This window comes from Scophthalmus maximus, chromosome 3 (assembly GCF_022379125.1).
Source record: "Scophthalmus maximus strain ysfricsl-2021 chromosome 3, ASM2237912v1, whole genome shotgun sequence".
Taxonomy (NCBI): domain Eukaryota; kingdom Metazoa; phylum Chordata; class Actinopteri; order Pleuronectiformes; family Scophthalmidae; genus Scophthalmus; species Scophthalmus maximus.
Window position 1 is genome coordinate 5,448,918 of NC_061517.1, and position 20,406 is coordinate 5,469,323.

Sequence of the window (20,406 nt, forward strand, 5' to 3'; positions counted from 1 at the left end):
ATTGTTTAACTAAGCTCCAGCTACAACATTAACATGCAAATCACAATGCATTAGCAACAGATTTTGAAAAAAATGACTGAAATGAGGAATCAATCAAAAATAGTTGTTTATTGACTTATCAATTAATCTACTAATGGTGACAGCTGTTAACATTGGTATTTTTTAAAAGACATTACTCTTATGTAGTAAATAAGCAGACTGAGACACGCTCACTTTCTTCAAATACGTTCAACACATTTATTAGAGCAAATGTATCAAAGTATTAGTTTCAATTTTACATCAATAAAATAAATTCTTCACAGTATACACTTTCCAAAAAGAAAAGAAAAAGATGTATCAAAGCCAAATTGTAAGGTTAAAGTCATGTTATTTGGCAAACTAATTTCTTGACAACAGATAGTTGGAGAAATTTACAAGGGGAGTGATATAATAATAATAATAACTCGCGTGTTTTTGCTTTTAATTGAAAAAGTGGACAGATGGCATTGACTCTTCTTCCTCCTCCAGCAGCCACGACCCCCCAACCCCCCCCACAGGCTGCACGTCCATCTGAAACAGTTGCTGTAAATCATGACAGGCTGTCATGGTTTGAGTCGGCGTTACCAGAATTCAACATGTTGGTCACAAAAGTTAATTTATGGAGGGAGGAAAAAATAAAACAATTGAGCAGGAACTTTTCTGAAAGGGGATCTGTTGTCAGAATCATGGGACACCATATCTTGTGACACGCCACTAAAGAAAAGTACTGAGGAAAACTATAAATAAGCAAATCAACGAGAGAGAGAAAAAAAAAAACATAACTTGAAATTAAACAACGATCACTTTCAGAAGCTCACAACTCGCTAAGAGGAGCCTATCATGGAATTAATTTATGGCACTAAATAACAGCAATATAAAAATCCTCATCGAGCTTATCAGCGTTTAAGCCTTTATAGGAGCAACACCTCCCTCTACAGGCCAAGTATGATCACTGCAGCTTTAGTCTATTTAGTTCATCTCAGCCAGGATGGGACTAGCGTTAGTGTTGCGTTAACTTACATTCAACCCTCGTTGTAAGTTTCAAAAAATAAATCAAAGACATTTCATTAACGTAAGACCAAAGAGGAGTTAATTCAAAAATGAAGACAGAAAGTGAAAAGCACCAAGTGCGCTGCGCAAATCGTGCCTTTTCGGACAGAAGGTTATTTTCTTGGGATTTTTTCTTTGTAAATTTCAGTTTCTCAAATGTTCTTCACTTCTTTTCCTTCTTCTTGTCCTGGAAAAAAGAAGACAAGAATTAAAACATTAAACCATATCACTCACAGCAGCTACATGTTATGAAAAAGCATATATGGCCATAATCCATGCAGTCAGATTTAGTAAAACTGTGCTGATAATTTGAAATATTCCGCGTCTGACACAACAGCTATAACAGCATTTTTTTTTTAAAGAGAAAGGTGTAACAAGACAAGTCTGATGATATTCTGTACTTTGGTTGTCAACAAATCCCATGAAAATAAAAACTTTCTAACTGCCCCGGCCTGCCGGTGGCTTCAGTTTCATTACTTAAAAAAATGCCTGAACCATATCCTCACACAGCTGGGGACTGTGGTTTTTAGTTAACCTTACTCAAACAACAGTGTATATTGCATTTGTTGGGAACTATTTTTAACGGTGGATTAACATGTTAGTATTTGCGGCAGAAGGAGGGTTTTATGTGGGATTGACTAAAAATAAACTAGAGTCCATTTTCATCATAAACAAGGAGTGAAAGAGCGGCTCAGCGATGTGTCTTTGGATTCACACATGAAACTCCTTAGTAGGATCAGTTCATTCTTTTTTCCTCCTTTCGTGGGATTTATTTACGATAAGAAAAATTTATATAGAATAAGAGCTGGTTAATAATTAAAGTTTCTACAACAACAACAGACCTTATCGTTCAAGGCCAGGATGACCATCAGTTTCCTGAAGATGGTGATGAAATCAAGGAAGAGGTCCACACAGTGCCTTCAAAAAAACGAATGAAGTTTGTTTCTGAATCATTATACATGTCTAATTATTCTCTATAACCATTTTCAGACATGAACCCTGGAAAGTGTCCGGAAAATTGGGTCCAGACATTTTCATGGAGTTTGCCCGGAGTCACAACAGCAGGAACATTTCCGGAACGTTCAGTTGAGGGATGGCGTCTGGGTGGAGCGCCCACTCGTTCGCCGTGAATCCTTCAGGGATTTTCCTGCTGTGTTCTCACATGGGCCACTCTGACATTTTCCGGAAATTTTACTTGGGGGCTGGCACAGAAAGTTCAGGAAAATGTCCGGTGCAACATTTGAGTGCTCACATACGGCCCCTCTGGAAAAGTTCAGGTAAATGTCTAGAAAAGTTTTCCCATCTATCAAGTAAGGGTTGAACTTCTTGATCATAAATCATCATACTCACCAGACGTAGTCCTTGTCACCGTTCTCTGCTTTCTCAATGATGAGCTGAGTGTCGAACAGGACGAAGCCGCACATGATGAGCAGCCCCAGGTACATGTGCGCCTGTCAGAAAAGGAAAAAGACACACATGTCAGAACTCCGCGTGAATCGTAACATCGCACTGTTGATCGTAAACCTTTAGTGTGGGATGAGACGTGACTACCTTAAACAGCATCACAGATCCGAAGAACATGTTCATCAGAGACATCAGGAACAGGAGGGAAAGGCCAGACATCAGAGTGCCTGAGGGGGGAAATGAGTTGTTCATTGTGAATCATGTTGTTCCGGAGGACAAAACAATCAGCATAGTACTGTAAAATTAGGGTCATTTTTAACGTAAATAGCATCAGAGGATGGTTGTTACAGTCATGGGTCACTAGCATGAAAAACTGATTTACCTCCCAGGAACAGGTAGCTCCTGCGTTTGGCATAGAGGGCGCTGAGAGTGAAGCAAATGAAGATCACGGAGGTTCCCATGAAAGCCGTGATGATGATGCTGAGAAGAAACAAACCGGAACAAACAGTAAGTTTTCAGTAATTACACAAATCAATTTCATTAAACGAGTAGAGCCACAGTTACGGAGGCTACATTCATCACACAATCCGACGATCACTGTTTGAAGAGTCTTGGTTAATCTTTTCTATTCAGTCGGCTGTCAGCGGCTTTTGTGCAATGAGTAACTGTTCACATACCTCGGGTTGACCGCGATGACAAAGTCCAGAGTGGGGCCGAGACCAACACCTGGAGAATACGGAGGAAAGACGAGCACTACGTTTAGACTCTGACACGACCGTGACTAAACAAAGACGGTCCCTGTTCACATGCAAAGGAACAACGTCACTCGTTATATGCCCACAACTGGGTCAGCAACTAAAAATTATTTTCTTTATCAAATCATCTGACTACTTTTCCCCCCTCAATAAACCGATTGTGAATCCAGTTTGCCACAGTCAAAGACTCAGGGAGTGCGATTGCACTTTCATTGTGTTGTTGTCTGCGGCAGTATACTGACAACAAAGAATCCGGAATCTTGTATTTCAGGGGTTAAGCACAGAAATCACTGAATCAATTATCTACATTCTAAATCAATGAATGATCGTAACAGCTCTAGCCACAGAGTCATCAGTTTACCTGTGAGGAAGGCAAATCCTGCGAGGATAGCCAGCCTCTTCTTCTCCGTCTCAGAGTTGTGTGGCGTCATGGCGAGCCAGAACATCATGGCCAGGGAGCCGAGCACCGACAGCAGACCGCCCTGCAAACAAGGGCACGGGGGGTAAATGTGAGGGAAATCAACGCTGTGGCTACAGAATTACCTCGCAGCTGTTTCAAAGATGCTGTCCAAAGTCAGAACTGTTGTCCTGTTTTTTTAAAAGTGCAATCTTAGTTTCTTACAGCAGCACTGCTGAAGCGTCAGGATCCCAGTCAGATGCTGAGATAAGAAAACGTCCTTCAGGCTGAATAAAGTCTCATGTGAAAATCTTATCTGCCGTTCTGATTGGAATTACAAACCTGCACTTTGACTTGTGATAGATGTAGTTCCCTGAGAAGCAGGATAACGTTCTAGAATTGTTTTGGAAAAATGTACAGAAGTTCTAGATGTTGCAACCTGGGCCGGCAGACTCTGTTGAAATTACCTGAAAGAGGCGTGTGACAACATGGACGTAGGAGCCAGCTGCCGCCACAAACATACACACTGCCAGGCTGGAGTACACATTCTTCAGGTGCACCTGAGTGGAGTGAGATCTGCAGAGGGAGAAGAAGATAACAGTGAACAGAGCAGAGCACCAGACAAAAGCAAATAGAAAGACACACCCGGAACACATCAGATAGCAGTTGAGCCACGGGCTTACATACATACATACATTTGGGATAACTTGAAGAGAGCGTCGATGTTGATGTTGCGGTCAAGCATGTTCATGATGGCACCAGGAAGTCAGATCTGAGGAGGTGGTCGTTGGGTTATTGTCTCCACTTTACAACACTGTCACAGAGCGACGCCACACAACTGTTGACCTGAAGCATTCACCGCGCTAAATTCACGTTTGTTCATGATCTGACGCGGAAAACAACTCCTCGCACATGACAACTTTATGCCTTTACTTGACGGGGGATGTTGCACTTTTTAACTCTACCACATCTCCCTGATATTTATTCGGCAGCTATAACAATTTGCAAAGTATGAGTTATGCACTAAAAACACATGATCGATTTATAGCAAAATACACTGCTCCAGATTAAACTACCCAATATCATAACACCACATGGGGCTATTAAAAAAATGAAAACATTCCATATACATACAAGTAAACTTACACTACAGGTTATCGCTTAAATGCCAAGCAGAGTGGAATTATTATTGGATTTATGAAACTACAGTTAGTTTGCAGCTTGATGACTCGAAAATCGAAACTAAAAAAAATTGCCAACCAGTTTCATTATTAGAAGCTTAACAAGCATATGCTTCCTTTCATATTGTCATATGATAGTTCAAGACTGATGGACGGACAAATCAATGAGTTACAAGACGTCACCTTGAGTTGTGAAAAGCCATGAAGCAATAAACGATTGATAGAATATTACTGAGTACAATAATCATTCGATGTAGATCTACATCTAACAGCCCATCAGTGATATATATATATATATATATCATGTATTTTTTTTTTTGTTTTAATGACAATATTCCTGAACTTTTACTTTACTTTTACTTGTAGATGGGGAACTTAACGTGCTACTTTATACTTGACTACATTCGTTTTACAAGTTAAGCTACTTATCAGATTAACATTTTCTATATACACAACAAGCAGCCAGTTTATAGAAGACGCATATATACATATATATATATATATATATATATATATATATATATATATATATATATATATATATATATATATTATAGTACCGTTAATACCGTTGCGGATCAGAAGTGCGCAGTTCAGTTGCGTTCACGAGCGTCTGAAACATCAAGGAAGTTACACAACCGGTTATCGCAACAAGAAATCAGCTAACTGGCACAAAATGATGTTTTGCGAGCTAACAGGCTAACAAGCTACCTTTTCCTTTTAGCGCTTGACGGAAGCAAACTGTTAGCGGCTGGCGGCAAGACAGTCCACCGATATTCGCGTCAGTTATTGTTCATGCGACGTTGCTCGGGGCCACGAGCCGGGGAGCCTCGTCCAACTGTGTTTTTGACGCAGCAGAATATCACGTTAGCGGCTAAACGTTAGCGCTGAGTGGACGAGCGGCCTCGCTAGCTTTTAAACGTCAACACACAATTCGACGCCTGGCTCGTTCTTCGGCGACATGCCGCTCGTCGCCGACGGTAACACGGTACAACGAGATGGGTGCGGAACACGAACCTGTGCTCGTTCCTTTGCTCCGAGTCGTTCTGATGAACTGCCTTTGATGGAGGCGATTTTTTTCCCCTTCTTCTCTCTAAATAAAACACGACGTGTCCGTCAGTCCACGAGCGGCCTTCTGACGTCACCACGGCCACGCCCAGAAGATGACGACTACACGGACGTCGGTTTCACATTCACGTAGATCTCACAACCGTGTGGAATTTCTTCAGCTGGGAAAAAATAAAAAGCATGTCATCATGAATCGCGGGAGTCATAAATGAACTGGAACATGCCTTTGTTGTTTGTGGAATTAATGTTAATAGTCACAAATGTACTATTCATACAATAATTCCACGAATGGCCTAAATATATACGAATTCGAATTCCTACAATATTGAATGCAATACTTTTTATTCTGTACCAATGCATGTATAATATATTTCCGCGAAATACATATATATTCATGCATATTTAATAATAATAATTATCTTTATATAATTATAATTATCTTATCTTAACTTTTTGCACTGTATATATATGTACATAGCTTTTTGATTGTATTGTATTGTACTGTATTTTTAATTGTATATTTTTTGCTACCCTGTGTGATACTGTGCTGCTGTGACAAGTGAATTTCCCTTTGAATAAAGTTTTCTATTCTATTCTATTCTATTCCTACAGTAAAAGGATAATTTACCCCGGAAGAAAGTCACGGCAAAGATTGATATTTTCTATGATGACTTTTGTTTCAATTGTTTGGGGTTTTTTGCAGTCACGTGTTTGTGAATCACGTGTTGTTACGGTCAGTTTTTAGGTTTTATGGATTAATAGGGTGGGGGTTTTGTTTGTTTGTTTTGTATTTTCACAAAGAGTATTTTCTAAAACGATCTTTAAAAAAGTATTTGTTGTTGTCGTAAAAATGTATAGGTCAGGTTGTAAACAGTAACTTGTTAATGAAGTCGAGGTTAAGCAACTGCATATGTAAGTATTGTTATATAAGCTCTTGTCCATTCACTTTCACCAACGAATCTGAAGCTAACTTCCGCGTCGTCAGAAAAAAATATAATCCCGGTGATTCTTCATGTTGCTAACGGACGATAATTAACAATTCTTCCTGTTTTATGACGATTACCCTTTAAAAACCAAAATGTGTTATTATTCTTTACAGAGAGCCATTTAGAGCCGGTCGTTTGCGTTAGTAGCGGGCGCTTCCTGGTGTCACTAAGAAATGTCTCCGGTACACCTAAAATGGCCGACTCATAAATGTAGCTGCACCATAGATATATTATATGGCTGCACCATCATGACGTTGCTACGGAAAGCCCCGCGGTTTCTGTTCCACGGAATCATTAGGGTTGTTTGTTTGTTTTTTTACAGTATTAATTTGATCTTTTTAAAAAAATACTTTGTTCACTGAATGAAATTAATGCAAAAACATTTATTGTCAGTTTTTCCACTTGTTTTAAGATGTAAACTATTTTCAGAAATGTCTTCATCAGATTGGGGGTTTACAGAATTAAACATCACTCTATGTAGCAGATATGCGAACATTTGTTTAAAAAAAAAAAGACTAAGAAAAAAACTTATGAATCAGTAACAATAATAATCCTTTTGGCTATATGTGTATGTTTATAACAGCAGTAATTAAGTAATGAGTATCCATTCGTTTTGCAGACAATACTTTTCTCATCGTATATGAGTACGCTTACAGTACTCAATACAGTACTTTCACTCAGATTCTTTTTCACCAATTGCTATTGCTACTTAAGTAAAGAATCAAAATATTTCCTCCACCACTGGCAAATTGTGACGCCTGAGATATATCAGCCTCAATGACAGATGATGCAATTGCTTGCAATGTGTTTTTAATAGTAGATTAGTGTATTTCAATAACTTAGATTTAAAGAAATGAATGCATGCCCAAATATTCTGTCAGAGTATTGCAATTATTGTCTTGAGTAGCAATAACAGAATGTAAATATACTCAATTACAAGTGTAATTTTCAAAATTTTCAGTACAGAGAAAACAATCATTGTACTGGATGGCCCATGGCATATTTATCTATTACTATTATATCATATAATGAAAAATACTTTATAAACTGTTGGGTATAAAGACCGAGGCACTGAAGAACCTAAAAGTTTGCTGAAGTACAGTTTTTCAGTAAATTTAAATTTGGGTATTCCAATACTGTAAGGTTAAAAATATATGCATAATGTGGCCAGAAGTTTGGGAATGCTCTATACAAGTAGGTATATCCCTAAGTAAAAAAATGTTATTTATTATTTTTTAACCCTGGCCTGAGATGCGAGTAGATCATGATAAGAAAAATACAGCAAAATTAGTTTTATTCTTCTGGATTTTTTCAAGAAAGGGGGTTGTGTGTCACATGGTAGAAAAACACACTAAACAGTAAAATATAACCAATTTTTATTTAAAAAAATAAAAATTGGTAGCACCTTGTCTTTTGGGTGATCAGGTAGACAAAATGAGCTTTTGATTTATTGTGATACACAAAGACAAATTGTGACTCTCTAAACGAATACTTTTGGTCATCACAACTGGTACACTTTCATTGTCTTATTTCACTAGTTAACATGCAGGCAATAATTGCATCAGGCATTGAACATCATACAAAACAAAAAAAAACATATTACCCAGGAAACATAACCCCCAAAAATATCTCTTGTAATGAATTTTCAAATGGGGAAAAAAAAAAAGTTGTCTTGCATTTACATCGATTTGATTTCTGCGCTTTTTTTTTTGAATTACCCATGAACTTTGACAGCAAAAATGTTTGTTATTGAGGCACAGATAAAACAGTCAAACGCAAGGCCAGCCTCAATGTAGGCATATTGATTACAATACTAAATGTTAAGCATTAAGAAGAACTGGACAATACAGGTTTTTGGCCAATAAATATAGAACAAAAACACTCATACATGTGAACAAAACGAAAAAAAATCAAATTTGATATTTTCAAGTGTTGCACTGCAAGTACCACAGCCACATGGCGTTACACCTGCTCTTGACAGTGTTTTCTCACGCTCAGCATGACACATCAGAGTGTGTAGGCCTCCAAATCTCTGTTCAGGCAGAACACCATCCTCTGTCCGAATTTCAAAGGCACAGTTTTTTCTTTTTTACTTTCAGCACTGTCAATATAAAACAAGTGCACGTTGTTTGTCATATAGTAATAAAACAAGAAACAAGAACATAGAACAAAATGAACTATGATTAAACCTTGGCTGAAAACTGTGGCATTTACTGTATGGTCATCCTATATGTGCCAACATATTCCAGTGTGTCTGCTTTCAATGGATCCATCAAAGACAATATTTCATTTCGTTTCCTTAACTTATAACCAATAATACCATACATGTCTGATCGCTAATGATATATATGTGCATGTTTTGTAGAAATTATGTTAATAGTACAAACAAGTAAAATATGTTTGTTTTATTTGTTTTTAAATCTTGCTGCTCATTTACAGGTAAATAAGGCTACACTTATGTTTACATCTGCTGAATGCAATTATTGACTGGCTAATCAAGAGGTACTGTCCGTGTCATTGCAGAATTGGGTTGCATAGAAGAACCGTGTTCACCATTTAAAAATAGATTTCCTTATAAACAACCTATAAAAAGAAATCAATAAATGTAGAAAATCTGGTGGAAATTTAAAAAAAGAGCTGATGTTATTCAGTTGTTCCTTAAAAGGCACAGTCATAAAAAAAACACAATGTCCAAAAGTCAAGTCAGGGCAGGCAGGCTTCTGCTTTGGCAAAAGAACCACTGTTAATGTTCATAGTAACTGGTGTGATTGTGATTGGACTGCTTTGGTTGTTGGTTCTCGCTCTTTGTCATGGTACTTCAAATAGTGTTCGTCAATATCGCGAGCACAGGTTCGGAGGAAAGGAAAGGCCTCATATTGCGATGTTTAATTTTGTTTGAGTCAAAGACATTGTGTTTTCCGAGCTTGGAATTTACTGAACCCCACGCGAATACACTTTTCAAAAGCAAGAACAAGTTTTGTGCAGAGGCAGAGGGAGAATAACATCTGGATAGTATCTGTTCTCGATATACGGATTCTATTGTAGCAGAAGAGGTCTTTTCAAGCTGGTGCTCCGATAGGAGCTGAGCTTAATGTCCACGAAGCTGGTCCAGCCGAGTGTAAACGTTATCAGCTTGACTAAGTTCTTCAAACACAGGCAGAAGGTTGAGCAGCTCGGCGTCTTCCAAGTCGTCAAACCACGACACCACGGGAACCTGGAGATCACAAAGTGTCACTGTCGGCCCCATGTAACATGTGGTGTACGGATCTACATAAGTTGTTAATCAGCATTTAATGTGACTTGTGTATTCACGATACATTTTTATTAATAAGAGGGGGGAAAGGTCAATTGGCAGAAAATGAATCAGCAACTATTGCAATAAATGATTAACTGTAATCTTTCATGCAACTATGTCACAAGTGATTTAGTTTCAGATGTAAGATAATTGGTATTTTTCCACTATTTTGTACCATTTTACAGATGAAATGATTAATTGAAGAAATAATCAGCAGATTAATCAATAATTTAGGGGGGGTGTACAGCATATAGTTAACTGAAGCAGATCAAAACTCACAGCATTGTTAGGGTGGAAGATGTAGGAGGCAGGGGAGTTATCCAGGATGAGGGTTTTGTGGAGGTCTCTGCCCAGGCGGCTCAAGTCTTTGACATAGCAGCCCTGGTGGAATACACAAGATTCCCGGAATAACCGAGTCCGGAAAACACCGCACTGATCCAGCAGGTCCGTCACTGGGTCTGCATACTGATGGAGGTCGGGGGAAGATGTGTGGAGGGGGGTGAGGGGAGAGCAGGGACGTGTAAGGCTGGGGCTAATGAAGCACTTCCTACAAATGGTGGATATTTACTCTACCAGCAAAATAGGTGAGAAGCAACATCAAAATCTGCTCATCTGAAGCAGGTTGCACCAGCTCTTCATAAAGTCATCCATTTCTGTTTACTAAAATTGGGTTGCACCATTAAAACGCGTGGAAGTCGGTCTAATGTCACAAGCTGTAACGTAAATACAAAAAAATATCAGTTTTAGCAGGATTTAGTTTGTGTAATTTAGATGAGACGGAGAATGTGTGTGAGTTAGTGTTCAGTAGTAATCCTGCAGTTCAGAATGAGTGTGAAATATATGATTTTACCAACATATGTTGAACTTTTATGAGCTCAATGTTTGGTAACATGAGGTATGATTAGTTATTTTTTGCAAAATATAATTAAAAACGGCCCAAACAGCATTTTTATATAGGTGTGATATGTCGACCATGTAATATTACATCTTTATCTATATTCTAAAAGGGTCACATATTAGCAAACCAACTTAATTTTTGTCTGTCGGTTTCAGTTAGATATGTAGCAAATATCTATAGTGTTTGGTTCAAACCACTTTGATTCAGTTCAGTGTGATTCTCTTTTTAGAAATCATTTAAGTCATAACCAAGTCTTATCTGAAGAACTGGTGCAACCGCACCCAGAAACAAACTACGGCTTTAATAAAACTTGCATCTGCTACGGTGACTAACTAAACAGCAAGCTAAGCAGCGTCTCTCGTAGAAAAACAGGGAAACTAACCGACAAGAGAAAGTAGAACAACATCTGACAGATCAGACATTTCATTAACATATCAAACAAAAGACACAAAACATTAAACATTGAACTTTCGGGATCTCGTTCAGTATCTGATGTACCTTAGCGAGACTGGCCGTAAACAGCACACATTCAAACAACTCTCCCATTCTCTGCAGGAATTCATCCACATATGGCCTCTTCAGAACATACACCTGTAAAACAAACAAGACTGTCAATACAAACAGATCACTGTATGGAACCGCCATTCACTTGAATTTATTTACATTTAAAAGAGGCCACTTCCGTCCGTCAGCTGCCATTGGCCAGTTCCTGAAACAAGTAATCAAGAATAGGCCGTGCCAGGGTTAACCAGCCTATCCTGGATTACTTGAACCAGGCAGAGGCCCCACAGAGGATTCCTCACCGGGGTCCCGGGAATCACGTTTCTGAGTTAATTACATTTCCACGTGTCCAGAAGTGAGAGGCTCTACACCAAAGTTGAACAAATAGACCAGTACACGGTGCTGATTAAGCTTTTTTCCCCAATATGTTTTTCACAGAGACAGTAACGTATCACTTATTAGTTAAACACCAGACAAGCTGGGTTGAATTGTTTCATTTTCTTGCAGATATTTTTTCCCTTTTCCCCCAACATCTGGCCAGTAGAGGGCTCCGTGCACCCGTCGCTGAAAAAAAAACCTGGCTGATCAGTTACAAAGACCCATCCCTTTTCAGCTCAGCAAACCAGTGCTAACACACCAACATACATACACGACCCACCCCCATCCCCCCCTCCACAGCAAACACAAACACACACACACACACACACACACACACACACACACACACACACACACACACACACACACACACACACACACACACACACACACACACACACACACACACACACACACACACACACACACACACACACACACACACACACACGGTAGTTTACCTGGTGTGTGGTCCCCTCTATCTCCACAGGCACGATGAAGTCTGCATTACTAATGGGCTGTTGGGGGGGAAAACACAGAGGGAGATGGTTGGCATTGCTCGTTGCACATGAGCCGCGACCGTGTACGTTCACATTCACATGGCGTTACATAACGAGTGAGGGCGGCCGTAAATCACAGCACATAGCAGCAGTGGTAAGATTCACTTGAAGTTACTCAAACACACGTGTGAAGGAACGCTTGACAAGGATTAATAAATGACCACGGTAGCTCTATGGACAGTCTATTTAAGCTAAATAAGCATGTTAGTCATTTACTCACTGTTACCAAAACATGTTAGTTGATTTCTAGCGAACCAGAAGAAGCTTTCACTTGAATCAATATCTCAAGTTGGGCAACAATACTACACATAATAAAATTAGAACCCGACGATATGGATTTTTGGGATTGAGACTTGATATTTTAGTTTAATCATAAACTTTGTCATAAAAAACTAATAAAAATGACAAATACAACCAAATAAATAGAACTTGAAGTAAGAAAAAAACATGTATTTTACCCTAAAAGTAAACATAAATGCACATTTAAAGGCTCAAGCAGTTGGCCGATAATATCGGTCGGGCTCTAAACATATCGGACGATACCGATATGTGTGTGAAATGCTAACATCGGGCTCTAGTTAAAATTCTATCATTGACACAAACAGAGATGAGCTCCTGTGATGATCGGGTGAATGACAGCCGCGGTACCTTGAACGAGCTGTGCACCAGCGTCTCATCCAGGTCTATGACCACGCATATCTTCCCCTGGTCCTGGGCGTTCACCTCAGGCAGGAGGCTGGGTTCGGATAGCTGAGAAGAATCACAAACATTTACTTACTTACTTACTTATGTCATTTGTCTTGTTTGTCTGTGCTGTGTTTTTACGGCTGATGATGAACGATTGGTCCCAGCAGCCCAGTGATTCGTGTGAAAATCAAAGCTTGGCCATTTGATTTCTACCTCTGGGAAATTAGATAACACTCACAGGTTTTAGGAAGACATGCATGCGATGATGTTCTGAAGTGGTGGACTTAATTATTTACTGCAGGGGCTTTAATGTTTTATATGTTTAGGGCTCAGCATATTCAAGTCTTTCATTAAACTTCCAATAGCCTCTTGCGAAAATCCACAGGCCAATGTCCGCAGGGAAAACAAATTACCTTGATATGATCTCATTTTCAGACATCCAGTTTTCCCCCTTTTGTTCATTTTGTTTCTGGGGCTCTTTATGAGCACAACGAAAAAGAAATGAATTATTAATACGTTACATAACCCCAAATTGCTCGTCCATTTAGCGGGGGGAAAATTAAGATTGAGAAAAATGAGTAACAGCAGACTTCTTTCACCACCTGAACAATGAGCCTGATGCAACATCACCCCAATTGATGCCAGACTTTAACTCGGTTTCATTTCAGCGGGTGCACTGCCAGACAATAACCAGGCCCTACAGATGCTGCTTCCTGTTTGTTCCTGATGCTGGAGGTTACTCCTCAATGTGAGCAAACATGGCATCTCATTAAAATGCCCCTTACATGGTTCTGAAGCCCTAATCAGGCAGACAGCATTCACCAGCGTGGCCAACCGTGTGCAGCAGGCGCTCAAGGCGTCATATCTTTTTTTCTTCCCCCCTCCACCTCAGCAATTATGAGGCACAATATACACCATTCTCCGCTCGCTCTCGCCATCTGCCTAAAGGACTGATAGTCGCTGTGTCGCTCTTATCTTCCTTGGAGGATCAAGTGTGAACATCAAAGTGATTCCATATCCGCAGACAGTTGCGGGTTGGCTTTCAAGATGTTCAGAGCAGGTGCAGCGATGGTTTTATTGCGCTGCTATAATAAAAAAATTATGTCTCAAGACAATAATAAGCACGTTTTTACAACCCCTTGTATTAAGTGTGTTCGTACAGATGGCCACACTATTCAAACACCTCCTCTTTTATGGTATGCAGGGAGCGTGGGTGCGACAAGGAAGTGAAATTTTAAATAAACAAAAATAGAGGGCAGGACTGAGCCGAGGTCTACACATTTGTTTTTCGGCGGTGTGAAATGTTGCTGGAAAAAGAATAGTGTTACCTTGACAACCGTGCCATTTTCCTGTGAATCCAGCAAGGCCTGCTGGGAAGGTGGTGGTAGCGGCGACGGCGGTTTGGGGCCATCCTGAGCTTGGAAGCAACAGAAGAGCGCTTTGAAGATGTTACAACTCCGCGGCTGTTTTAGGGCAGACCGGTTCACCTGGCCTGTTGAGTGCAGAGAGAAAAAGACATGACTTTCATGAGAACACAGAGCAACGACATGCCAAGTGGGGCTTTGAATTAGATGCCACATTCTTTCCCCACACACACAAAACAAATCTTGATACAAACAATACATACATTTAAATAATATGTAACAAAAAAAAAACAATCACAATTACAAAACCAGAAAAGAAACTCAGCGTAATCAGGTATGAGCTGCTTGTAAACATGTAGAATACGCTTGCTCCCTCCTAAAGGCACAATCCATCTGTCCACACACTGATGGCACAGCCCGCACATGAAATCTGTTTTTAATGCGCCTGCCTCTGCTGCTGCTGCTGCCGCCGCTGCTGCTGGAAATGGCTGGTACATGTTATATAATCACAGAGGGCGGGAAAACCCACACTTCTCAGCAGTACCCACAACAGAAAACACAGACAGAAGACATTCCAACCATTTCAAACTCCAGGACCTTTCAGGGGCTGCCTGAAGCTAGCCACAGCAGCCGGAGCAGGCAGTGAGCCGGACAGGCAGTCACACCTCAGCGCTCTGTGCAGGTCTTTGATCCGTCACTGTAACGATGGCCGTCCCAGCAGACTTGACAAGACTTTAGTGGAAGAAGGAGGTGGGAGGAGGAGGAGGAGGAGGAGGAGGAGGAGGAGGGGGCGGGGGGCATTCTTGCAAGTCCCTTCCAGTGTGTTTTTCATGTGAGGGCTTGCTTATACCCACCAATACGGTGCCATCATAGTCCGTAAAACACACTCGGCCCCTATTATAGAAAGAGGAACTGTTGATTAAGAGCCAGCCGTGATCCAGCTGACTGCTTTCTCAGAGATTTACTCGTGTTTTTTTCCCCTGCTGACCCTCACTGGTCTGAAGACGCACACACAAAAATGACCACCGGACAAAACTCCAACACACAAAAAAGGACGACGGGGCTCGATTAGGTAACTCCAGATTTGTCCTTCACTGTAATCCAACACCATTTTGTCCAACAGCGTTCAGATTCAACCCCAGTCACACACATGGCATCTCGCCAAATGGACGTGAAGCCTCCACCACGCCAGGCCGAACAAGTCGGCCTATTGATTTCCCCACAGGAAAGGAAGGCAGCACTCTGCACGTGTATGACATAACACATACATCAAATCCCCCCCCCCTCTCTACATGTAAAGGGATGAAGAAAAAAACAACAACAACAACAACAACAGATTCATTCTACAGATATGTCTCAGCATCCAGAAGGGCAATGCATCATTTAAAAGCCACTGAAAAAACAACATGGGAGGAATAAAAAAAACAAACAAACTGTCCTATATATTTTTTAAAGACCCCAGGCAATACGCACCACGATATTAACTAACCAAACCGCAGGGAAGGAGGAATCAATGAGAAGAGCCTCATTCAAGCCCAAGGATGGGGGGGGGGCAAACAACGGAATCTTTGAAACGGCCCGACAATGGGCGTGTGCACAGGGGTGTGCGTTTGTGCATTCCGCTGTCAATACCGCGGCACCTGGTATTTCTATACACCCCCCCCCCCCCCCCCCCCCCCTTCTCTTTCCCAATTAATCTGCATTAGACCCCTGTTTGCGCCCCCATCGGCCTTGGACACACACACACGCACACACGCACACACACACACACTCGCGCATCACGGATTTTTTTTAACGTAGAACCTAAAACGTGAGATCAGTGCAGCGGTCGTAACGCCTCGTAACACCGCCCATGCGCACTGATCCGTGACCAAAACCCAACACCACCACACCGTGTAATAGTTCCTAAAATGAACACAACGGCTACACACACACACACACACACACACACTGCTGCATCAGCCTGCGGTGACAGACGGAGGTCCCGCGCTGTACCTGGTGGTGGTAGTAGTAGGAAGAGGAGGAGGAGGAGGAGGAGGAGGATGTGGGGAGGGTGCCAAGCAAGCTGGAACCTGAGAGACATTAATACGCGGCAGCTGGGGGGGGGGGGGTTGGATCAGAACAAAAACAGCAGCAGAGGCAGTGGTACTGAGAAGAACTCAGTGATAATCACAACGCCACATGTTAACAAGAGATTTGCACAATAAGAGAGACGGGGTCGGGGGGGGGGGGGGGGGGGGGGGGGGCGACAAAAACATGGATCAACAATAACCCGAGTTGTGCCATGATGGCACAACCCAGTGCGCAATGGAGACGGTGAACTTGAGCGTGTATCCACTCACAATAAGAATACAAAAAAAAGAAAAGAAAACGTGAGTTACATAACAACCTGGCTGCTGCTGGTGAGGATTAGATGTTAATCAATCTTATATATTTAAAAAAATACCAATAATAAGAATCATTTTACAGTTGCTCTGCAGTGGGATCGCAGAAGAAGAAAAACAACTAAGCAGAGAACCACAGTGGTACATTATAATAATAATAATAATAATAATAATAATAATAATAATGATTATTAAAACTTCCTCCCTGTGTATCTCATATGAGTTAGATTTAAATATTACAGATTGTACTTGGTAACTGTAAATGTGGAAGGGGAAAAAAAAAAAAACGAGTCAATGCGCCTCAGACCCGCGCTCCTCCGCAGAGCTCAACTGTCAAATGGGCGCACTACAGGGCTTCCTCCACACACACACACACACACACACACACACACACACACACACACACACACACCATTACTCGAAAAACAAATAACACCAAGCCACATGAGGCGGATGTTAATCGCATTTTTTAAACATTGCACACACACACACACACGCCGCGGGCCCCCGCTCACCTGTTTTCGGTGACACTTGAACGTCTTCTTTCTGCACTTGGGTGATAACAGAACTTTCCATCTGACAATCACGGAGCCCGCAAAATCCTCAAATCCTGTCCCCGAGCACTGACGGGCATCCCTCATTGGCTTCTACGGACGAGTCGACTCGACGGTGCACCGGGGTAACGTGTCGTCCGCCCCGGGTACGAAGCCTCGACGGGAGCAGATCCGTGTCGTTGTTCCCGGGCGTCTCTATCCCGCCGCCGCGTCTCCTTCTCCGTGTCTCGGAGGGTCGGCCGCCTAGGGAGGGGGCAAGGCACTTGGTAATACGCGTTCTGGGAGGTTATTCGAATCTCGGTCCGCTCCGTGCTCCCGGGTTTACCGCCGATCTTTTTTTCTGGTGGCCGTCGCCGAGCTGCCCCCCCCGCTCCCGTCGCAGCGAAGTCCTCACTTTCGCAGCAACAACATGGAGAATCCAGCCGAGCGGAGGAAAACAACCGAGGAAATGGGGCAAGTTGAGGGCGGTTTCAAGCCCCCCCCTTACTACAGATAAACAACCTCGGCCGAGAGGCCCCGGAGAGCGGCGGGAAAAACGTCCGGGAATTGGCGACCGGCGCGGGGGGTTCGACGCGGGGCTCGACGCGGGGGAAACGGGTCCTCGGCGCGTAGTTTAGGTGTAAAATGTTCGTTTTGCTGTTATCCGGGCTTTTTTGTTTTTCTACGCTTGGGACTCCGCGGGCGCCCTGAAACCGTCGCCGCTCCGTGATTGGGCGGTTCAGACGAATGGGGGGAGGGGGAGGGGGGGGGGGGTATGGGGGGCGTGGCCAAGGCATTCCTCCCCGTCCCGCACGCTCCGCAGCGAAACACATTCCAGCGCTGCTCCCCGCAAATTATGATCACATTGTTTTTGGGGATATTTAATAAATAATAGACAAATAACTAAACAAATGTTTACATGGCAACTGAATTATCATGTACATGAAGACAGCCAGTGCATTTATTGTATGCTACATTTTTTTTTTTAAGTTAACAACGTTTGTTTTTCTTACTTTCTTTGTTCATACGTGTTAATAATATTCAGGAAGTGATAATATATATTTTCATGTTTATATATTAATTAGTCAGGTGTGATGCTGCAATGTGTCCACAAGTTGCAATTGCTGACGTGTAAAATCGGGATATCATAACATCTCATTGATAAGGAGACAAAAAAAACCACTTACAGTAATGTAAACAATTCAATCTCCTCACTTAGCCTATACAGTATGTGTACAGCGGTTTAGAGGTATGTTTATTAATAATGGGCACCACTTAAACAAACATTTAACAAATTGTTTATTAAACTCCAGAACGTAATTTAATAAAAGTACTTAATTAAGTTTTTGGCATCAAGTTTAACCATATAGGGAGAATTCAAGTAAAATGTTAATCTTAAAAAGAAATTGTAAGTAGATTTACACGTATAGTGCATGCTAGTTTCTCTTCCCCTGAAGGTCCCCACAGTGTCCACAGAACATCTCCACATCTGAAGGGGTTTGGATTGTCGACGTAACTGCATGTGAACCGTTCCTCAGGAGGTAACGGAGGCCAGAGTGAAACCATTGACCCAGGCTCCTTTTCGTTTTCCCCTCTCAGACCACTTCCCCTCCAGTGACACAATAGTAAAATGAGACTGTAACATTGTTTGTTTTTCTTGAAAAATGCTGGGGGAACTTAAATCGGGGAGGTGCCGTGTTATGGCAAGCACCGGACATTTGTGCAACAACAATTCACCCATAGGCTCCTAAATGCAACTACTTTACACCACTGCTGAGCATCAATATCACATGATATATGCATAAGTTAGACAAAAATCTACTTTAAAAAATCGAAAAAGTCAAAAAAATTTAATTATTTGGGTTTCATTTCCAGTAAATGATTAGGAAAACCAAGGGAAAAAGTTGCTGTTACTATTGGTTGAAAATATAGACAAGCTGTACTCAGCTGCAGACAGATCCTGTTATTTCATAATTATTTTTTTTATTATGTACTGAAAAAAAGGCATTTCCTGAGCAGCTGAGACTAAACACATTTATATTTTTCTCGTTCAAATAGATAGAAATGCATGGATTTGACACCGTGTTAAGGCAATGTGGTCAATAGTGGGTCCCCGGGAATTTATATATATATATATATATGTACACACACACACACACAACATGGAGGTTCTGCATTAACATTATCCTCTGGAAGTCACACGATCTTCTCGCTGACAAACTATGAAATTAAGTAACAGCAGATATTTGCTGTGTCCATGATGCACGTGTCAGATGAATGATGAAGGTGGAGAACAACACACATCCACGAGACTGAAGAAAAACAGAAAGAAACAATAGAAAAAAATAAAACTTGTTAATAAAAGGAATAACTGCACAGTTGAGCTTGTCGGTCTACCAATTCCAAAACACATGTGGGACCATTACACCCCGAGCTCAGCCAGTGCCCACAGTGGCCACAATGCAAGGCATAAACAAGAATGGCCCCGCTGTTTGCATTCCTGGTGTCGGGACATTTTAAGGCAGCACTGACAGATCCGCGTAAAAATATATACAGAATAAGTACAGACCGCACAGCTGGAAAATGTCATCTGGCTTTAGAGCTGATGGCACTGTTTACTAAATCAACTTGAAATTCATTATCTTTGCCTGCTCTCCCTCTCTGGTGCGTCTTGCCCTCCTCTCTCCTTGGTCATGTTGCATGTGCATTCCTCAGAGAAGACCGACAGAACAGAACAGAACAGAACAGAAAGAGCCAAGGGGTCAAATGGTGTTAAGGAAGGCCCGGGCCGAGTGTTGCATGGGCGCTTCAGTTGTTACTTCTGGAAAAATCTGCCCAAAACTGTGTGACTTCCAACACCAGATTCTACTAATGGCTAAATCCATCTGTTATCAGTCAACAGAACTAATGCGCGAGCATGTACCCAAAAAAACAAAAACCCCAAATC

At 41.5% G+C, this 20,406-nt stretch overlaps 2 protein-coding genes across 5 annotated transcripts; both read right to left on the bottom strand.

Moving 5' to 3' along the window:
• Window positions 1–213: 213 nt before the first annotated feature.
• tegt (testis enhanced gene transcript (BAX inhibitor 1)) lies at window positions 214–5,980 on the bottom strand. Of its 4 annotated transcripts, XM_047330790.1 has the most exons (11): window positions 5,517–5,769; window positions 5,366–5,418; window positions 4,320–4,396; window positions 4,092–4,200; window positions 3,589–3,709; window positions 3,150–3,198; window positions 2,855–2,952; window positions 2,620–2,699; window positions 2,419–2,519; window positions 1,911–1,986; window positions 214–1,255 (listed from the first exon to the last, which is right to left on the bottom strand). In XM_047330790.1, the coding sequence occupies exons 3-11, from the start codon at window positions 4,373–4,375 to the stop codon at window positions 1,232–1,234; spliced, it is 714 nt and encodes a 237-aa protein (XP_047186746.1). In that variant the 5' UTR covers window positions 4,376–4,396; window positions 5,366–5,418; window positions 5,517–5,769; the 3' UTR covers window positions 214–1,231. The 4 variants fall into 4 exon arrangements, with proteins under 4 accessions (XP_047186746.1, XP_035500427.1, XP_047186747.1 ...); XM_035644534.2 differs by lacking the exons at window positions 5,366–5,418; window positions 5,517–5,769 and adding an exon at window positions 5,823–5,980; XM_047330791.1 differs by lacking the exon at window positions 5,366–5,418.
• A 2,238-nt stretch (window positions 5,981–8,218) lies between these two features.
• ctdsp2 (CTD (carboxy-terminal domain, RNA polymerase II, polypeptide A) small phosphatase 2) lies at window positions 8,219–18,163 on the bottom strand. Its single transcript, XM_035644532.2, has 7 exons — window positions 17,442–18,163; window positions 14,507–14,670; window positions 13,140–13,241; window positions 12,393–12,449; window positions 11,551–11,643; window positions 10,434–10,619; window positions 8,219–10,073 (listed from the first exon to the last, which is right to left on the bottom strand). Exons 1-7 carry the CDS (start codon window positions 17,500–17,502, stop codon window positions 9,948–9,950), a joined length of 789 nt encoding a protein of 262 aa, XP_035500425.1. The 5' UTR covers window positions 17,503–18,163; the 3' UTR covers window positions 8,219–9,947.
• Window positions 18,164–20,406: the final 2,243 nt, after the last annotated feature.

Bases quoted from the DNA above. Each gene is read 5' to 3' on its own strand.
- tegt (XM_035644534.2), bottom strand. From the start codon at position 4,375: ATGAACATGCTTGACCGCAACATCAACATCGACGCTCTCTTCAAGTTA. The intron at 2,700-2,854 runs GTAAATCAGTTT...TTCCCCCCTCAG, and splicing joins GAGCTACCTGTTCCTGGGAG to GCACTCTGATGTCTGGCCTT. The intron at 2,520-2,619 runs GTAGTCACGTCT...CTTTTCTGACAG, and splicing joins GATCTGTGATGCTGTTTAAG to GCGCACATGTACCTGGGGCT.
- ctdsp2 (XM_035644532.2), bottom strand. From the start codon at position 17,502: ATGGAAAGTTCTGTTATCACCCAAGTGCAGAAAGAAGACGTTCAAGTG. The intron at 12,450-13,139 runs GTACCGCGGCTG...CCCCCCCAACAG, and splicing joins TGGTGCACAGCTCGTTCAAG to CCCATTAGTAATGCAGACTT. The intron at 11,644-12,392 runs GTAAACTACCGT...TTTGTTTTACAG, and splicing joins TAGAGGGGACCACACACCAG to GTGTATGTTCTGAAGAGGCC.